Below are 15243 nucleotides of genomic sequence, written 5' to 3' on the forward strand. Positions count from 1 at the left end.
TTTCTTCTCCTTCATGTGCCTGCAAATGGTTTCCAGGATTAGCTGCTCCATCACCTTCACAGGGATGGAGGTGGGGCTGACCTGCTTTTAGTTCCCCGAGTCTTCCTTCTTGCCCTTCTTGCAGATAGGAGGGACATTTGTTTTCCTCCAGTCCTCAGGCACTTCTCCCAGTCACCATGACTGATCAAAGATTATCAAGTGTGGTGTCGTAATGATATCAGCCAGCTCCCTCAGCCCTCGTGGGTGCATCCCATCGGTGCCCATGGACTTATGCATGTCCAGGTTGCTTAAATATTCCCTGACCTGATCCTCTTCCACCAAGGGTACGTCTTCCTTGCTCCAGATTTTCCCCCTGGTCTCTGGGAAATGGGATTCCCAAAGTCCAAGCTTGCTGTTAAAGACTGAGGGAAAGAAGGCATTCAGTATCTCCGCCTTTCCCATGTCCTTTGTCACTAGGTCCCCTGCCCCATTCAGCAGCGGGCCCACATTTTCCCTAGTCTTCCTTTTGCCACTTAGGTTCTTCGAGAAGCCTTTCTTGTTGCCTTTGACATCCCTTGCCAGATTCAATTCCTTTTGGACTTTGGCTCTGTATTCCTCCCAAGATACCTGTCTCTGCTTCCACCTTCTGTATATTTTGGTTTTGTGTTTGAGTTTTGTCAGGAGCTCCTTGTTCATCCATACAGGCCTCCTGGAATTTTTTGCCTGATTTCATATTCCTTGGGATGGAGCTCTTTTGAGCTTGTAGGAAGCAATCCTTCATTATCAACCAACTTTCTTGATTCCTGTTTCCCTCCAGATCCTGGGATAATGCCATGGAACTCTACCAAGCAGATCCCTGAAGAGGCCAAAGTCTGCTCTCCTGAAGTCCAGGGTTGTGAGCTTGCTTTTTACCCTCCTCTCAGGACCCTGAACTCCACCATCTCATGGTCACTGCAGCTAAGGCTGCCTTTGACTTTCACATCCCTCATGAGTTCCTCCTTGGTTTTGAGTATGAGCACCTCTCCTCGTTGTTTCCTCTATCAGTGGAGTCAGGAAGTTGTCATCAATGCACTCCAGGAACCTCCTGTATTGCTTATGCCCTATTGTGTTGTCCCTCCAGTAGATAAGTGGATAAGTGAAAGAAAAAGCTATGCTTACTGTATTTACGCTAAGTTTCTATCAAAGGCTGTCTTTCCCTAATACACCTCACTTCTGTTTCCTTTCTGGCAAAATGGCAGCTCTGTTATCAAGACTGTTGTCTTACTCTTGTATTGTGTACCTTAGCTTTTAAGCCAATTTCCCCTTTCTAGTTTTCTCAGGGTTCTAAATTGCTTTAATCTCTCATCCTGAAACTACTTTTATTCTTCCCTTAAGCAGGAGAAAGTCTGGCCATCCTCTTATTTAGAATACAAGTGTTTTCCCTTCCGTAAGTACATAAATAGCTATTAATTTAAGCCACCTCTCTTCCACTTGACTGTTTAGTTAACATCTCAGAGTCAAATACTCTCTAAGTTCTTTTAGATATTCCACACGAAGAAGGTTTAATGTTTAATATAAAATTTACTTATTTGAAGATATTTGATGTTACATGGGATTTTGGTTTAGCAGAGTGATACAGCAATATACTGAAATCACAATACAAGCATAATATAGCAACTGCAACATACAGTTGAATCACAATACAAATGTGATTCCCATTACTGATCTCTGTGCTCACTGTCACAACACTGGGTGTCCCAAGTTGCCTGGAAGGAATACATGTGTTGAAGTTAGCTTAAGTCCGTTGCTCTTTTCATAGTTCATTTTATTAGTTGTCCATTTTTTCTACTTTATGTTCCCCCCATGCTAGTTTGACTAGCTCAGGAAGCCATTACTCTCTACTAATTATCTCAGGGAAGGCTGTTTATACAACCTGATGACCCACTGGTACAACCCTATAGCTAAAACAAAGGCTACCCTCCAGTCTCCCTTGTGTCAAGATAAGTTCAGCTTTCTTTACAACAATTGGCGATCATTCCTTACATTCTTCCCTGAGCTTGACATTCTTGCAGTGTTAGGTTTATGGTTGGACTCGATGACCTTAAAGGTCTTTTCCAACCTAAATGATTCTATGATTCTATCATTCCTCTGATCCTTCTTCCACTGTGGGAGTGTGTTGGTCGGCCACAGAAGTGTAAATTTCTCATTCTTTATTTTGGTAGCTTCTTGGCATTTATTAGTGAGGAATGTATCTTTCCCTGAACTTTACATATTCTGTCAGTCTAAACATTAAAAACATATGAGATACAGGCATCTAAACAGTCTAGTTATATGTAGTTTGATTATTTACTGTCGTGCCTCTTCTAAATTATTTTGAGGTGGCTGATTCCCAACGTCTTCCTCTTAGACAAATCATAACAATGATATGCATGGCATTTGGAAAAATAATAATAAAAAAAAGGTCATGATACCTGGCCGGGATGCATATGATATTGGACAAGTCACAAACTCTGACTCAGTCTAAACATCAGAATTTGACATTCTAACCACTCAGTCCTCTTACAGCATGCTTCCAGTACAGGTCACATCTATATACAGAAAAGGAAGAGAAAATGTGGAGAGGATTTATTGTATTCTTAGTTCTGTGCTTTCTCAAGACCTCATATGGAAATTCTGTGAAATGAGGGTGCTGTAGAAAGGCAGGACAAGGAGTCAAAGTCATGGAAAAAGACAACCAATCCTTGGATCCTGTTCTTCTATTGCCTAAATAATTCAGGAACAAAGGGAGAAAAGCACTTGGAGAGTAGACAGTTCTTTTGAGAGGTAATGGGAAAGAAAAAAATAGCCATCATAGGCAAAAAAAAACCCCAATCATGTTGCAGTGTTCCAGTGAGCCTTGATTTATGTCTGAATAGATTTTTTTTTCTATAATGTATTCTTGAGTTTGCTGGCCTGAAACTTGAAAGGTAGTTACAAATTTCAGTTTCATCTGTAGCACCTGCTCAGCTTGTAGGAAAGATACAACTACTGATCTCATGTTCTGTGTGACTTTCTCAAGCTTAAAGTAACACACCTGAATGCTCTTATTTTCAGAGTACATACAGACCATAATGATGATGGAAGAATCAGTTCAACATGTTGTCATGACAGCCATTCAGGAGGTATGTTAGAGTGTACATAGTGTGTAGAAATTAAGCCTTTCAATATTGCAAAGAAACATATTTTATTACACTGTGATGAAAAAGGGACACAGAGTTTGCAATTTTAGAAGCAGCATTTTCCTCTTTTGAGTTAGAAAAACGAATCAGGCAAGCCTTCTTCATGTCAAAGAACTTTGGTTGCATGCCCCACTTCTCTAGAAGTTTAAATCTTCTCAACTGTCATGGGTTGACCTTGGCTGGCTTCCAGGTACCCACCAAGATGTTTTATCACTCCCCCTCATCAACAGGACAGGGGGAGAAAATAAGATAGGGTCAAGATAAGGACAGGGAGATCACTTACCAATTACTGTCATGGGCAAAACAGTCTCAACTTGGGGAAATTAATTTAATTTATTGCCAATTAAAAAAGAGAGTAGGGTAATGAGAAATAAGAACAAGTCTAAAAACACCTTCCCCCCACCCCTCCCTTCTTCCTAGGCTCAACTTCACTCCCGATTTTTCTACCTCCTTCCCTCTGAGCAGCGCAGGGGGATTAGCAATAGGGAGTTGCAGTCAGGTCATAACACTCTGCTGCTACTTCCTCCTCACGCTCTTCCCCTGCTCTAGCATGGGGTCCTACCCACACGATACAGTCCTTCACGAATTTCTCCAACATGGGTCCTTCCCACGGGCTGCAGTTCTTCAAGAGCTCCTCCAGCATGGGCCTGTTCCTTCAGAAATGGACTGCTCCAGCGTGGGGCCCCTGTGGGGTCACAGGTCTTGCCAGAAAACCTGCTCCTCCGTGGGCTCCTCTCCACAAGCCACAGTTCCTGCCGGGAGCCTGTTCCAGTGTGGGTTCTCCATGAGGTCACAGCTTCAGGGCATATCCACCTGCTCTGTCTCCACTGTGGACCTCCATGGGCCGCAGGGGGATAACCTGTATCACCACGGTCTTCACCACAGGCTGCAGGGGAATCTCTGCTTTGGTGCCTGGAGCACCTCCTCCTCCTCCTTCTTCACTGACCTTGGTGTCTGCAGAGTTGTTTCTCTCACATATTCTCACTCCTCTCCCTCAGCTGCTGTCGCACATCATTTTTTACCTCTCCACTTCCCCTCCTGAGGAATTTGTAGACAGCGATGAGTTAAGAACCTTTTCCTAAACTAAGCCTGTTCCAGTGACCGACCACCCTCTCAGTGAAGAACCTTTTCCTAATGTCCAATCTGAACTTCCCCTGACGCAGCTTCAAACCATTTCCTCCTGTCCTGTCACTGGTCATCAGAGAGAGGAGATCAGCACCTCCCCCTCCACCGCCCCCCTTGAGGTAGTTGTAGACTGCAATGAGGTCACCCCTCAGCCTTCTCCAAGCTGAACAAACCAAGTGACCTTAGCCACTCCTCATAAGTCTTGCCCTCGAGACCTTTCACCATCTTAGTCGCCCTCCTCTGGACACACTCTAAAGTTCGATAGCTTGATGGTATTAGGGTACACTGTGCGCCTGTGTCCACTAGAGCTCTATACTCCTGTGGCTCTGATGTGCCAGGCCATCGAATCCACACTGTCCAATAAACCTGGTTGTCCCTTTCCCCCACCTGGCTGGAGGCAGGGCCCCTCTAATCCTGGTCATAGTATCCATTACTCGCTTCTTGCAGAAAATTTTTGGAATTTGGAAAGTTGGTGTTGGAAGTTCCTTCAAGGGGATCAGAAGTAGGCTCAGGCCTTCTATTCTGTCTGGGGAACTGCACATTGGAAACCGGGGCGGCACTTTTCCTGGAGAGATCCCCTTTTGTGGTTGTTCTTCCTTGGAATTCCTGTACCCGTGCCCGTAGGATTGAAGTAGGTTGTCCATCCCACTTCCTCATGTCCTCTCCGTGGTCACGCAGGCAGAACCACAGGGTGCTTCGTGGTGTGTACCCCCTGTATTCTCTATCCTGAGTGGAAAAACGTCTGCCCCTAACAGCTGAGATATTGGCTCGTATAGGTGGGGAGGACATATTCTCTTCAAGTTGCTGGACCTTCCGGGACAGTTTCTCCACAGCTGAGACGAGGGGAGAAGAGAGACTTTCTTCTTATTGCCGAAGTCGGGCAGCCACCTCATCCACTGTTGGTCCCTCTTCGCCTTTCCATTCCATCACTGCCAATGAGTTGGCATATGATGATGGGGCGCTCCGTACAAACTTCCGTCACATGGACCTTGTGCATTGGATCTCATCAGGATCTGTGGGTGACTGTGCATTGTCCAGGTCATGATAAATCATATCCCGCATGGCTAATTCTCTCAGGTACTGGATACCTCTTGCCATGGTGGTCCACTTGCTCGGATGACATACAACATCTTCACTGAAGGGATACCTTTCCCTCACGCCTGACAAGAGTCGCCTCCAGAGGCTGAGGGCTTGTGCCTTTTTCCCAATTGCCTTGTCAATGCCCCCCTCTCTAGACAGAGATCCCAGCTGCCTGGCTTCCCTACCCTCCAGTTCCAAGCTACTGGCTCTGTTATCCCAGCACCGGAGCAGCCAGGTGACAATGTGCTCGCCTGGAAGTCGACTGAAATCTTTTCACATGTCCTGCAGCTCGCTCAGGGACAGGGATCGAGTGATTATCTCTGGTTCTGCCTCTTCCTCTTGTTCTCGTGATGACCCTGGATCATCGTCATCCTTCACTGAGCGAACTGATTTCTTGGTGTATCTCTTCTTCTGGATAGGGGCAACTGATACGGGCACAGGTTGGTTTTCTGGTTCAGTTGCAGTGCCTGCCACTGGGTTTGGAGTAGCCACAGCGCCTGCCACAGGGGTTGGAGTAGCCAGTGTCTGTCGCAGGAGTGGCAGTAGCCACACTGCCTGTCGGCCTGGTTTCCATCTCTTTCTCCTGAGGATGCTGTGCAACATTGAGCAATGCTTGGTAGATACTGGCCAGGGCCCATCACAGTGCAGTGAGTTGTGCCTCTCTGGAATAGCCACAGCATTTTCCTTTCAAATATTCTATCACTTTATCAGGGTCCTGTAATTGTTCGGGGGTGAAATCCCAGACCATTGGAGGTGAAAAACTCTCTAGATACCTGCCCATGTTCTCCCACATGCCATGCCACCCATGACTATCCAGCCTCGGGGCAGATCTCTGGGTGGTAGTCTTAAATAGTTGCTTAACCCTAAACAAAAACTGAAACACATTCAGGAGACCTAGCAATAGGACTAAGCTGGGTTGCATGTCCCAAGAGTATTCAAAATTCTCAAAAACTGGCATACCTGACACGAAAGAGAAAAGGCGATGTGAAAGAGCTGGGGAAAGTATCCTCCCCTGCTTCCCCCATAGACTCAGTGTGTTTATTAATAAATTCCCCGAGATATGGGCAGGAAAGCAGTGCCGAATAAACGCCCCAACAGTGCTGAACAGTGATGCTATCATATCATAAATTGATATCACACAGGACAGCAAAATTATAATCCTGAGGTGATAAACATCATCATGGGGAGTACATAGAACACGTAAGAATTTACATAACACAGCCATGAAAACAAACAAAGCAACATTTTGCCCAGCGAATAATACAATAAATACCGATAACAAATTCATTTTAACACGCTCTGGTCAGATCTGTCGTTATCTCAACCCTCTGAGTGCCCCACGTTGGGCGCCAAAAAGGACTGTAGTGGTTTGGCCTCAGACGGCAACAAAGGACCACGTGGCAGCCGCTCGCTCAGACTGGAGCCCCCACCACCACCACGGCCATGAGGGGAGAATGGGAAGAAAAAGGCAAAAAACTCGTAGGCTGAGACAAAGGCAATTTAACAGAACAGCAAAGGGAGCAAGAAACAACAACAACAATAATAGTGACAGAGGAATATGCAACCACAAGTACGATACCACCACTTGCCGACTGACCGTGCCCCGGACGCAACCCCTCTGCTCCCCCGGGGGTGACTTCCTCTTCCACCCCCCCCCACCCCCACCCCCACCCCCCCCCCGACTTCCTGCCCCTCTCCTTCCCCGGCTAGCTCCTGCTACCCCCTGGGCATGGCTCACATGGGATGGAATACCTGTGTCCCTGCTAGGTCCTGGGGAGAATTAACCCTGTCCCCGCCAGACCCAGGACACTAATGCAATATTATTGATAAAAAATAGAAATAAAATAGTAATAATATTAAAAATAAAACAAGAAAATATATACAATATATACAAAACCATATCAAGCTCCCACAATGATGATCACATCACCGGCAGGCACTGGGAAAGTCCCAGACTGGACTCAGCAATGGACAGAAGCTGAGCTCAGGAACTGGATTCAGGAACGCATGGATAGGGATCAAAGGCAGATGAACAGAGTCCTCCTTGGACGCCGGCCATTGAAGAAAGATTGCTCACCCTTTGATCCCTCAGCTTTTATAGTGAGCATGGGGCAGATAGGATGGAATACCCCCGTTGGTCAGTTTTGGGTCACCTGTCCTGTCCGCTCCTCCCTGCAGGTGGGACCCCTCTACGCTTTTCCGTTTCTGACTGTCCAACGGGGCATATAACAAAATTAGCTGACCTTGGTTGTTATAGCAATAAGTATAAGCAAGAGCCTCTCTGCATACCGTTCCTTGGCATGAAGTACAAACATTGGTCTTATCACTCTGAGAACGAACAGTTTTCTGCACAATATGCTGTTCATGTCAGAGAGTTAGAAGAGGCCTAGCCAAGAAGTAAAATTACTGAACAGGAAGTTGGTTCTGTTTTACCTCAAACTGGGACAATCTCAAAGCTGTATTCAAGAGGAGGCCAACTTTATAGACATTGAAGGCAAACAGACTGTGTGTTTGTTCTGAGACAGTATGATTAAAGTGAAAGAAACTCAGGTCTGCCACATTAGAGGCCTGGGCTTTATTTTGGTCTTAGCAAGCAGTAAAGTTCCGTACAACACGTCAGCTCCTCAGTTGTAAAATCTCATCCATAAAATGTTGGGAATGAGGGAGAAGAAGAGATATTATTTGCAGATGCACAGCTTATACATAAAGAACAAAGTTTCCCCTTTCAAAATCTGCATCATCATTGAAATAAGCATGGTCAGATGCAAACATCAGGGATAACACAAGTGTTATTCAGAGGAATCATTATTTTTATGAGCAAATGAGATATTAATGGTGTGTGAAAGAGTGTCTCCTCCTATATTTCCCTTTCCCTTTGATTGTATGTTACTTCAGCCTTTTTCTTATCCAAGTTCTGTTTTTTTTTCTGGGGGAATCAATTGGACTGTAATAACAATCAGCCGAGGGAGGTGCAAGCTAATTGCCCTACTTATCAAGATTGCTAAATGCAGGGAAACAGCTTTCAAGTTTGAGGGATGCACATCACTCCAAGGCTTGCAATGCTCTTGGTGCCTCTTTTTGTATCTTTTTAAATTTTGTTATGGATTTACATGTAGAGACACCTGTAGTATGACCATTCAACATTAAGGGAAGTCAGAAAAAAGACAAGGCACTGTCTACATAAAATCAAGCTCAAGCTGTCCCTGAAAAAAGGATCTCAGATTGATGTCAGATTAATGTACTGTAGATGCAAAAAGGAGATATGCATGCATCGTCCACCTTTATAGAAATAGTCACATCCCTCTCAGTGGAACAGGAAAATAAACAGATGCTCTCCACTCCTGAGGGCTCTGGTGATACACAAGGTACTTTTCTTGATGCATATATGCAACAAGGATGTTATAGAGGAAGGAGGATATATACTTTCTAGCCATAGATGGACAAATTCAGGTTAGAAACTTAAAGAAAAAAAATCTTATTTAACCACTAGAATAACTTACCAAGGCTATGGTGGATTCTGCACTGCTGGAAATTTTCAAGTGAAGAGTTGATGCTTTTCTGAGAAAGAAGCTCTAATTCTAGCCCTACTACTGAACTTGAATTAGGAATAATTTGATAAACCTGTTACTTTTTGAGAGGTAAGACTGTTCATTGACAAAAGTAACACAAACTTGACATAATGACCAATAAGCAATGTAGGGCGGGAGGAAGAAAGAAGTATTTACAAAAGAAGCAAACACAAGGAGCTGGTTTTGTTTGTTTTTTACTTTGATGTATAAGCCATGTTGCAAAGAAGAAATGTTGAGAAATGCAGAGGATTATTGCACTGATAATGTTCTCACCTGTCTCTTGTATGTCTCCAGCTGGCTACGTGCTGCATTGGCTTTCCTTAGTTCTTCCTCCAGGCTCACAGTGTTTTGCATGTACACCGTATTCTTCTCTTCTAATAGTTTCACTTGCCGCCGCAAATCACCCAGGTCTTCCAGTTTCTTTTTGTATGACTCTACCTGGCTTTCTAACTTGGCCACTTTATCAGAAGAATGCCTAGGAAGACAAGAGATTGAACATTTGTATCAAATCTGTACTTGGAAGACTAAAAATCAGTGTAGAAAACATACTCAGACATCAAGGGAGCACAAGAACACAAACATCCTCACACACTACTAAATGTCTTGGTTTTCAAGTTGTCTGCTCCCCTCACATTAGTTGACACAAAGTGCTGTTATGTGAAGTGCTTTTGAATGGCATAATTCTTCCTATAATTTCCTCATCTGCTTTCAATATTAATTAAAAAATAAATTGTTAACACTCCTACAATTTCAACCTATTTCCTTCCAACTCTAAATTAATCCTGAGAAGCCACTGCTTTACCAGAGTAACAACAATATTTTCTGCCCTCCACTTTTTTTTTTTAAGATAACCAGGGATAAGTGTATTCTGAAAAAGGAAATGGCAAATTTATGCTAACAGCTATTATATCCATTTCTCAAGCAGTCATACAGGATTACCAGAATAGTTTTGGAGTCTGAATCCTTTTTAACAAAAATGCAAGACAGGGCTCAGTTTATAATACATTCAAACAGAATTTTCTCAATATTGGATCATTACTTTAAATTGTAACCAACTCCTAAATAATTCACAGCTTGACTGAAAACAAACAACACTAGGAAAATATCCTCTAATTTGAAAGTTTTCACAACAATTTCAAACACCCAAAACCTGTAAGTTAACAATAACAAATGAATCCCTACAGCCATACTCAACAGTATGAAACTAGAATTAATTCAACTGAACTGAACTTTTTGGTACTTAGTAATCTGATGTCAGACTGCTTGACACGCAAGTTAGAACCATCAATTTGATGGCCACAGAGGCTTTTACTTAATTACTTAAGAAGTGTTTTAATGAAGACTATATTTAATTATATGAATTTTACTGAATTAAAATTAAATTTACTGAATTAATTTTACTGAATTAAAACTATTTATATATTCTAAAAAAGAATAACCCAAAGCTAATGGAACGTAGTTTACCTGAGTACATCTATTTCATCCTTCAAAGACTGAGCCTCTTCTGCTAATGTACTAAGCTCTTCAGTCTGTTGTCTCAATTCTGCAGTTTCCTTTTCTAGTTCTTCGCAACGTATGCGATAGTCATCTTTGGCAGCTTCTAACCTGTGTAATTGAAGTAAAACAGGACATGGTTGAGAGCCTCTGGGTAAGGATTAGGGGAAAAAGCTAATAAAGTGGATGTTGTTGTGGGAGTCTATGATAGACCACCCAGCCAGGCTGATGACACTGATGTATTATTCTATAAGGAATTAAGGGAAATCTCTAGATCAGTTGCCCTTGTTCTTATGGGTGACTTCAACTTCCCGGATGTTAACTAGGACTATCAGAGAGCAGACACGAACAGGTCCAGGAAATTCCTAAAGCATGTTGAAGGTAACTTTTTGATACAAGTACTAAGAGACCCGACTAGGAAAGGTGCCCTCCTAGATCTGCTGTTTGTAAATAGAGATGGTCTCGTGGGTGACATGATGATTGGTGGCTGTCTTGACCACAGTGATCATTAAATGATTGAGTTTAAAATCTTTGGTGATATGAGAAAAACTGTCAGCAGAGCTGACAGCTGGATTTTGAGAGAGCAGACTTTAGGCTGCTGAAGGAACTAGTTAGTAAGGTCCCCTGGGAGTCTGCATTTGAGGGTATTGGGGTCCATAAATGCCGGTCACTTTTTAAGAGCCATCTTTTAAAAGCACAGAGGCAGGCAATTCCAATGTATTGGAAGTCAAGCAAGTGGAGCAGAAGGCCAGCTTCGATGAGCAGGGATCTCCTTCTGGAACTTAGAAGGAAAAAGAAAGTGTATGGACTCTGGAAGCAAGGTCAGGCTACACAGAAGGACTACATAGATGCTGTTCACCACTGTGGGGAGAAAATTCATACAGCCAAAGCTCAACTGGAGTTGAAGCTAGCCAGTACTGTGATGGATAACAAAAAAAGGCTTTTTTTAAATATGCTAACAGCAAAAGGAGGACTGAAGAAAATATTGGTCCATTACTTGATGAAGTTGGTCACCTCAGAAATAGGGACATAGGCAAAGCAGAGATGTTTAATGCTGCCTTCGCCTCTGTCTTTAACACTGATGATGGGCCTTGGAACCCTGGGTTGGAGGACCGCGACTTGGGGAATGAAGCTCCCAGTTGACTTGGAACTTGTACGGGGTTTGCTGCTGCAACTTAATGCACATAAGTCTATGGGGCCTGATGGGATTCGTCCCAGGGTACCGAAAGAGCTGGCTGATGTTACTGCGAGATCTCTCTCAGTTATTTATCAATGGTCTTGGGAATCTGGAGAGGTCCCAGTGGACTGGAAGCTAACAAATGTTATTCCAATTTCCAGGAAGGGCAAGAAATAAGACCCTGGTAATTACAGGCCTGTCAGTCTCACTTCAGTGCCTGTAAAATTATGGAGAAGGTTATTCTGGGAGTTATTGAAAAACACTTGAGTCATCGGTCAGAGCAAACGTGGGTTCATGAATGGAAAGTCATGCCTTACTAACTTAATATCCTTTTATGACAAGGTTATCTGCCTAGTGAACAAAGGGAAGGCAGTGGATGTGGGGTTTTTTTAGTTATTTTAGCAAAGCTTTTGATACTGTCTCTTACAGTATCCTTCTGGATAAAATGTCCAGCATACAGCTAGACATGTACACAACATGATGGGTGAACAATTGGCTGACACGTTGGACTCAAAGAGTTATAGTAAATGGGGTTACATCAGGCTGGTGGCCAGACACTAGTGGGGTTCCCCAGGGCTCAATTTTAGGGCCAATGCTCTTTAATGTTTTTATAAATGATCTGGTTGCAGGAGTTGAATGTACATTAAGTAAATTTGCTGATGATACTAAATTAGGAGGAGCCGTTGATTGCCTTGAGGGTAGAGAGGCCTTACAGAGAGATCTTGATAGATCAGAGTGCTGGGCAATCAAGAACCATATGAAATTTAACAAGGACAAATGTCAGACTCTGCACCTGGGACAGTATAATCCTGGATGTATGTATAGATTGGAGAACAAGAGGCTGGAGTGCAGCCCTGCAGAAAGGAATCTGGGGGTTTTGGTTGATGGCAAGCTCAATATGAGTCAACAACATGCCTTGGCGACCAAAAGGGCCAACTGTATCTTGGGGTGCATTAAGCACAGTATAGCTAACTGGTCGAAAGAAGTGATTGTCCCACTATACTCAGCATTGGTGTGGCCTCACCTTGAATACTGTGTGCAGTTTTGGGCTCCACAGTATCAGAAGGATATAAAAATATTACAATGCATCCAAAGGAGGACGCCATAGATGGTGTAAGGACTAGTGGGCATGACTTATGAGGAGCGGCTGAGGATACTAGGTTTGTTCAGCTCAGAGACTGAGGGGAGAGCTCATTGCTGTCTTCAACTTCCTTCTGAGGGGAAGCAGAGAGGGAGGTGCTGATCTCTTCTCTGGTGTCCAGTGATAGGACACGAGGGAATGGCTTAAAGCTGCATCAGGGGAAGTTCAGATTAGATATTAGGAAAAAGTTCTTCACTGAGACAGTGGTCAAGCACTGGAACAAGCTCCCCAGGGAAGTGGTCATGGCCCCAAGCCTGTCGGTGTTCAAGAAGTGTTTGGACATCGCTGATAGATATATGGTTTAATGTTTAGGTTGCTCTGCGTGGAGTCAGGAATTGGACTCAATGATCCTCATGGGTCCCTTCTAATTCAGGATATTCTATGATTCTCATCTTGACCCATTATTACCTTTCTTTATGATCATCATCCCCTCTAGAAACACCAGAAACAAATCCTTCTGATCCACAGTGAACAGGAAACAACAGTCCAATGCACAAAACCACACAGAATGGAGGTTTGCTCTCAAATGCCTCACATTCAAAAACAGAAGCAGATCACTTTTCTGATGCTTCCAATTCAATTACAATGTTTCTACTTTGAAATGTCACAAGGAAATATGTGTGAACGTGTGACAATTGTGCTAGAAAGAAAAAAACCTGAGATTTTTCTATGATAACATTGGAAGTTCTTTCACTCTCCTCCATCCCCACCCCTTTGGGGCACAGAAAGTTTGAATATGAAAACTTTATCCTAGGCTTTATCCCAGGATTTTGTTCAGCTGTCCAACTCCCTTATACTGTCATCAATGTTGGGAGCCAAACCTGGTCTTCAGATATTCTGAATGCTGTGGCTTTCACTTAATTTTTATTTTTAGATGCTATGCTTGTTCAGTGCCTCTGAAGAACCAAGTATTTTGACTAGCATGTGAAGAGCATAGAACAATGTCTCTGGTATGACAAACTCTCATCAATATATGTAGGAAAAGTTGCATGAAGTTGGCAGTGAGTGAAGGGAATAATCAAGAGAAACTTTGACAAAACATGGTGAATGAGTGGAGAAGACAACTTGGTAGCACAGAGTGCAAAGTGCCATTGCGAATTTGATCCAAAATTAAAATAAAAAAATAAAGATACCCATAAAAGGGGATGCAGTCAAGAAAGAGGTATAGCAGCAGTTAATTCAAGGAGTCCAGTTAATTCAAGCAGTTAATTTAAGAAGAATGGAGCTGAGATGGCCAATGGGAGCCTTAAGCAGGGGGGTGAGGGAGAGAAAAAGAGAGAGAAAAAGAGAGAGAGAAAATCTGTTTAGTATGAACAGGAAGTGACAGTCAGATTGTGGTAGGAATTGTTCCAGATAATTAAGAAAAATATCCTAAGATGGGTTATAAGGGCAATTTAGAGAAACATGAATATACTATTTCTTTACAGTGTAGCTATATAGAGACAAGGGAAAAGTGCATTACTTGGAGTGAAAGATGGAGAAGCACAGACTTTCTCAAGAAACAAAAGGGAGGGGGTCATATGTGAACACAAAGTGAGAAGAACTAAGAGAGAGGAAGTAATTTTGGCAAGAGAAAGAAGGCGGCTGGGAAAACACACACAAAAGGTAATAAAAGGTTACAGGAAAGTTGACATCGGAATTACAGAAGGGTGTAGGAAAAGAGGGCAGAAAGGAAAAACAAAAGTGTAGGGAGATGTATTGGGTGTACATGGCAAGGTTTTGGTAGCATTGGGGGGGTCAGGGGTGGCCTCTGTGAGAAGAGGTAAAGCCAGACAAAGCCGATTGCAGCTGGCTCCATCAACAGACTCACCACAGGCCAAAGCTGAGCCAATTAGAGAAGTTGGTGATGCCTTTGTGAAAACATATTTAAGGGGCCTTGACAGGCTTGAGAGATGGGCCTATGTGAACCTCATGAAGGTTACCTCACAAGGCCAAGTGCGAGGTCCTGTACCTGGGTCATGGCAATCCCAGGCACAAATACAGGTTGGGCAGAGAATGGATTGAGAGCAGGCCTGAGGAGAAGGACTTGGGGGTGCTGGTGGACGAGAAGCTCAACGTGAGATGGCAATGTGTTCTGGCAGCCCAGAAAGCCAACCACATCCTGGGCTGCATCAAAAGAAGTGTGGCCAGCAGGTCGAGGGAGGTGATTCTGCCCCTCTATTCTGCTCTGGTGAGACCCCACCTGGAGTACTGTATCCAGCTCTGGGGCCCCCAACATAAGAAGGACATGGACCTGTTGGAGTGAGTCCAGAGGAGGGCCATGAAGATGATCAGAGGTCTGGAACACCTCTCCTATGAAGACAGGCTGAGAGAGGCTCAGACCAGAGAAGGCTCTGGGGAGACCTTATAGCAGCCTTCTAGTACCTAAAGGGGGCCTACAGGAAAGATGGGGAGGGACTCTTTATCAGGGACTGTAGCAATAGGATGAGGGGTAACAGTTTTATACTGAAAGAGGGGAGATTTAGATGAGATATTAGGAAG

The 15243-nt window shown here is 43.7% G+C and overlaps 1 protein-coding gene across 1 annotated transcript in view; it reads right to left on the bottom strand.

Moving 5' to 3' along the window:
• LOC141476645 (protein Hook homolog 3-like) overlaps window positions 1-15243 on the bottom strand; it is a 170604-nt gene that overhangs the window by 58467 nt on the left and 96894 nt on the right. The window contains exons 10-11 of the mRNA XM_074165428.1: window positions 10415-10555; window positions 9224-9425 (exon numbers count right to left, since the gene is read on the bottom strand). Of these exons, the coding sequence (XP_074021529.1) occupies window positions 9224-9425; window positions 10415-10555 (343 nt within the window). The remainder of the gene's footprint in view (window positions 1-9223; window positions 9426-10414; window positions 10556-15243) is intronic.

Source organism: Numenius arquata, chromosome W, assembly GCF_964106895.1.
Source record: "Numenius arquata chromosome W, bNumArq3.hap1.1, whole genome shotgun sequence".
Taxonomy (NCBI): Eukaryota; Metazoa; Chordata; class Aves; order Charadriiformes; family Scolopacidae; genus Numenius; species Numenius arquata.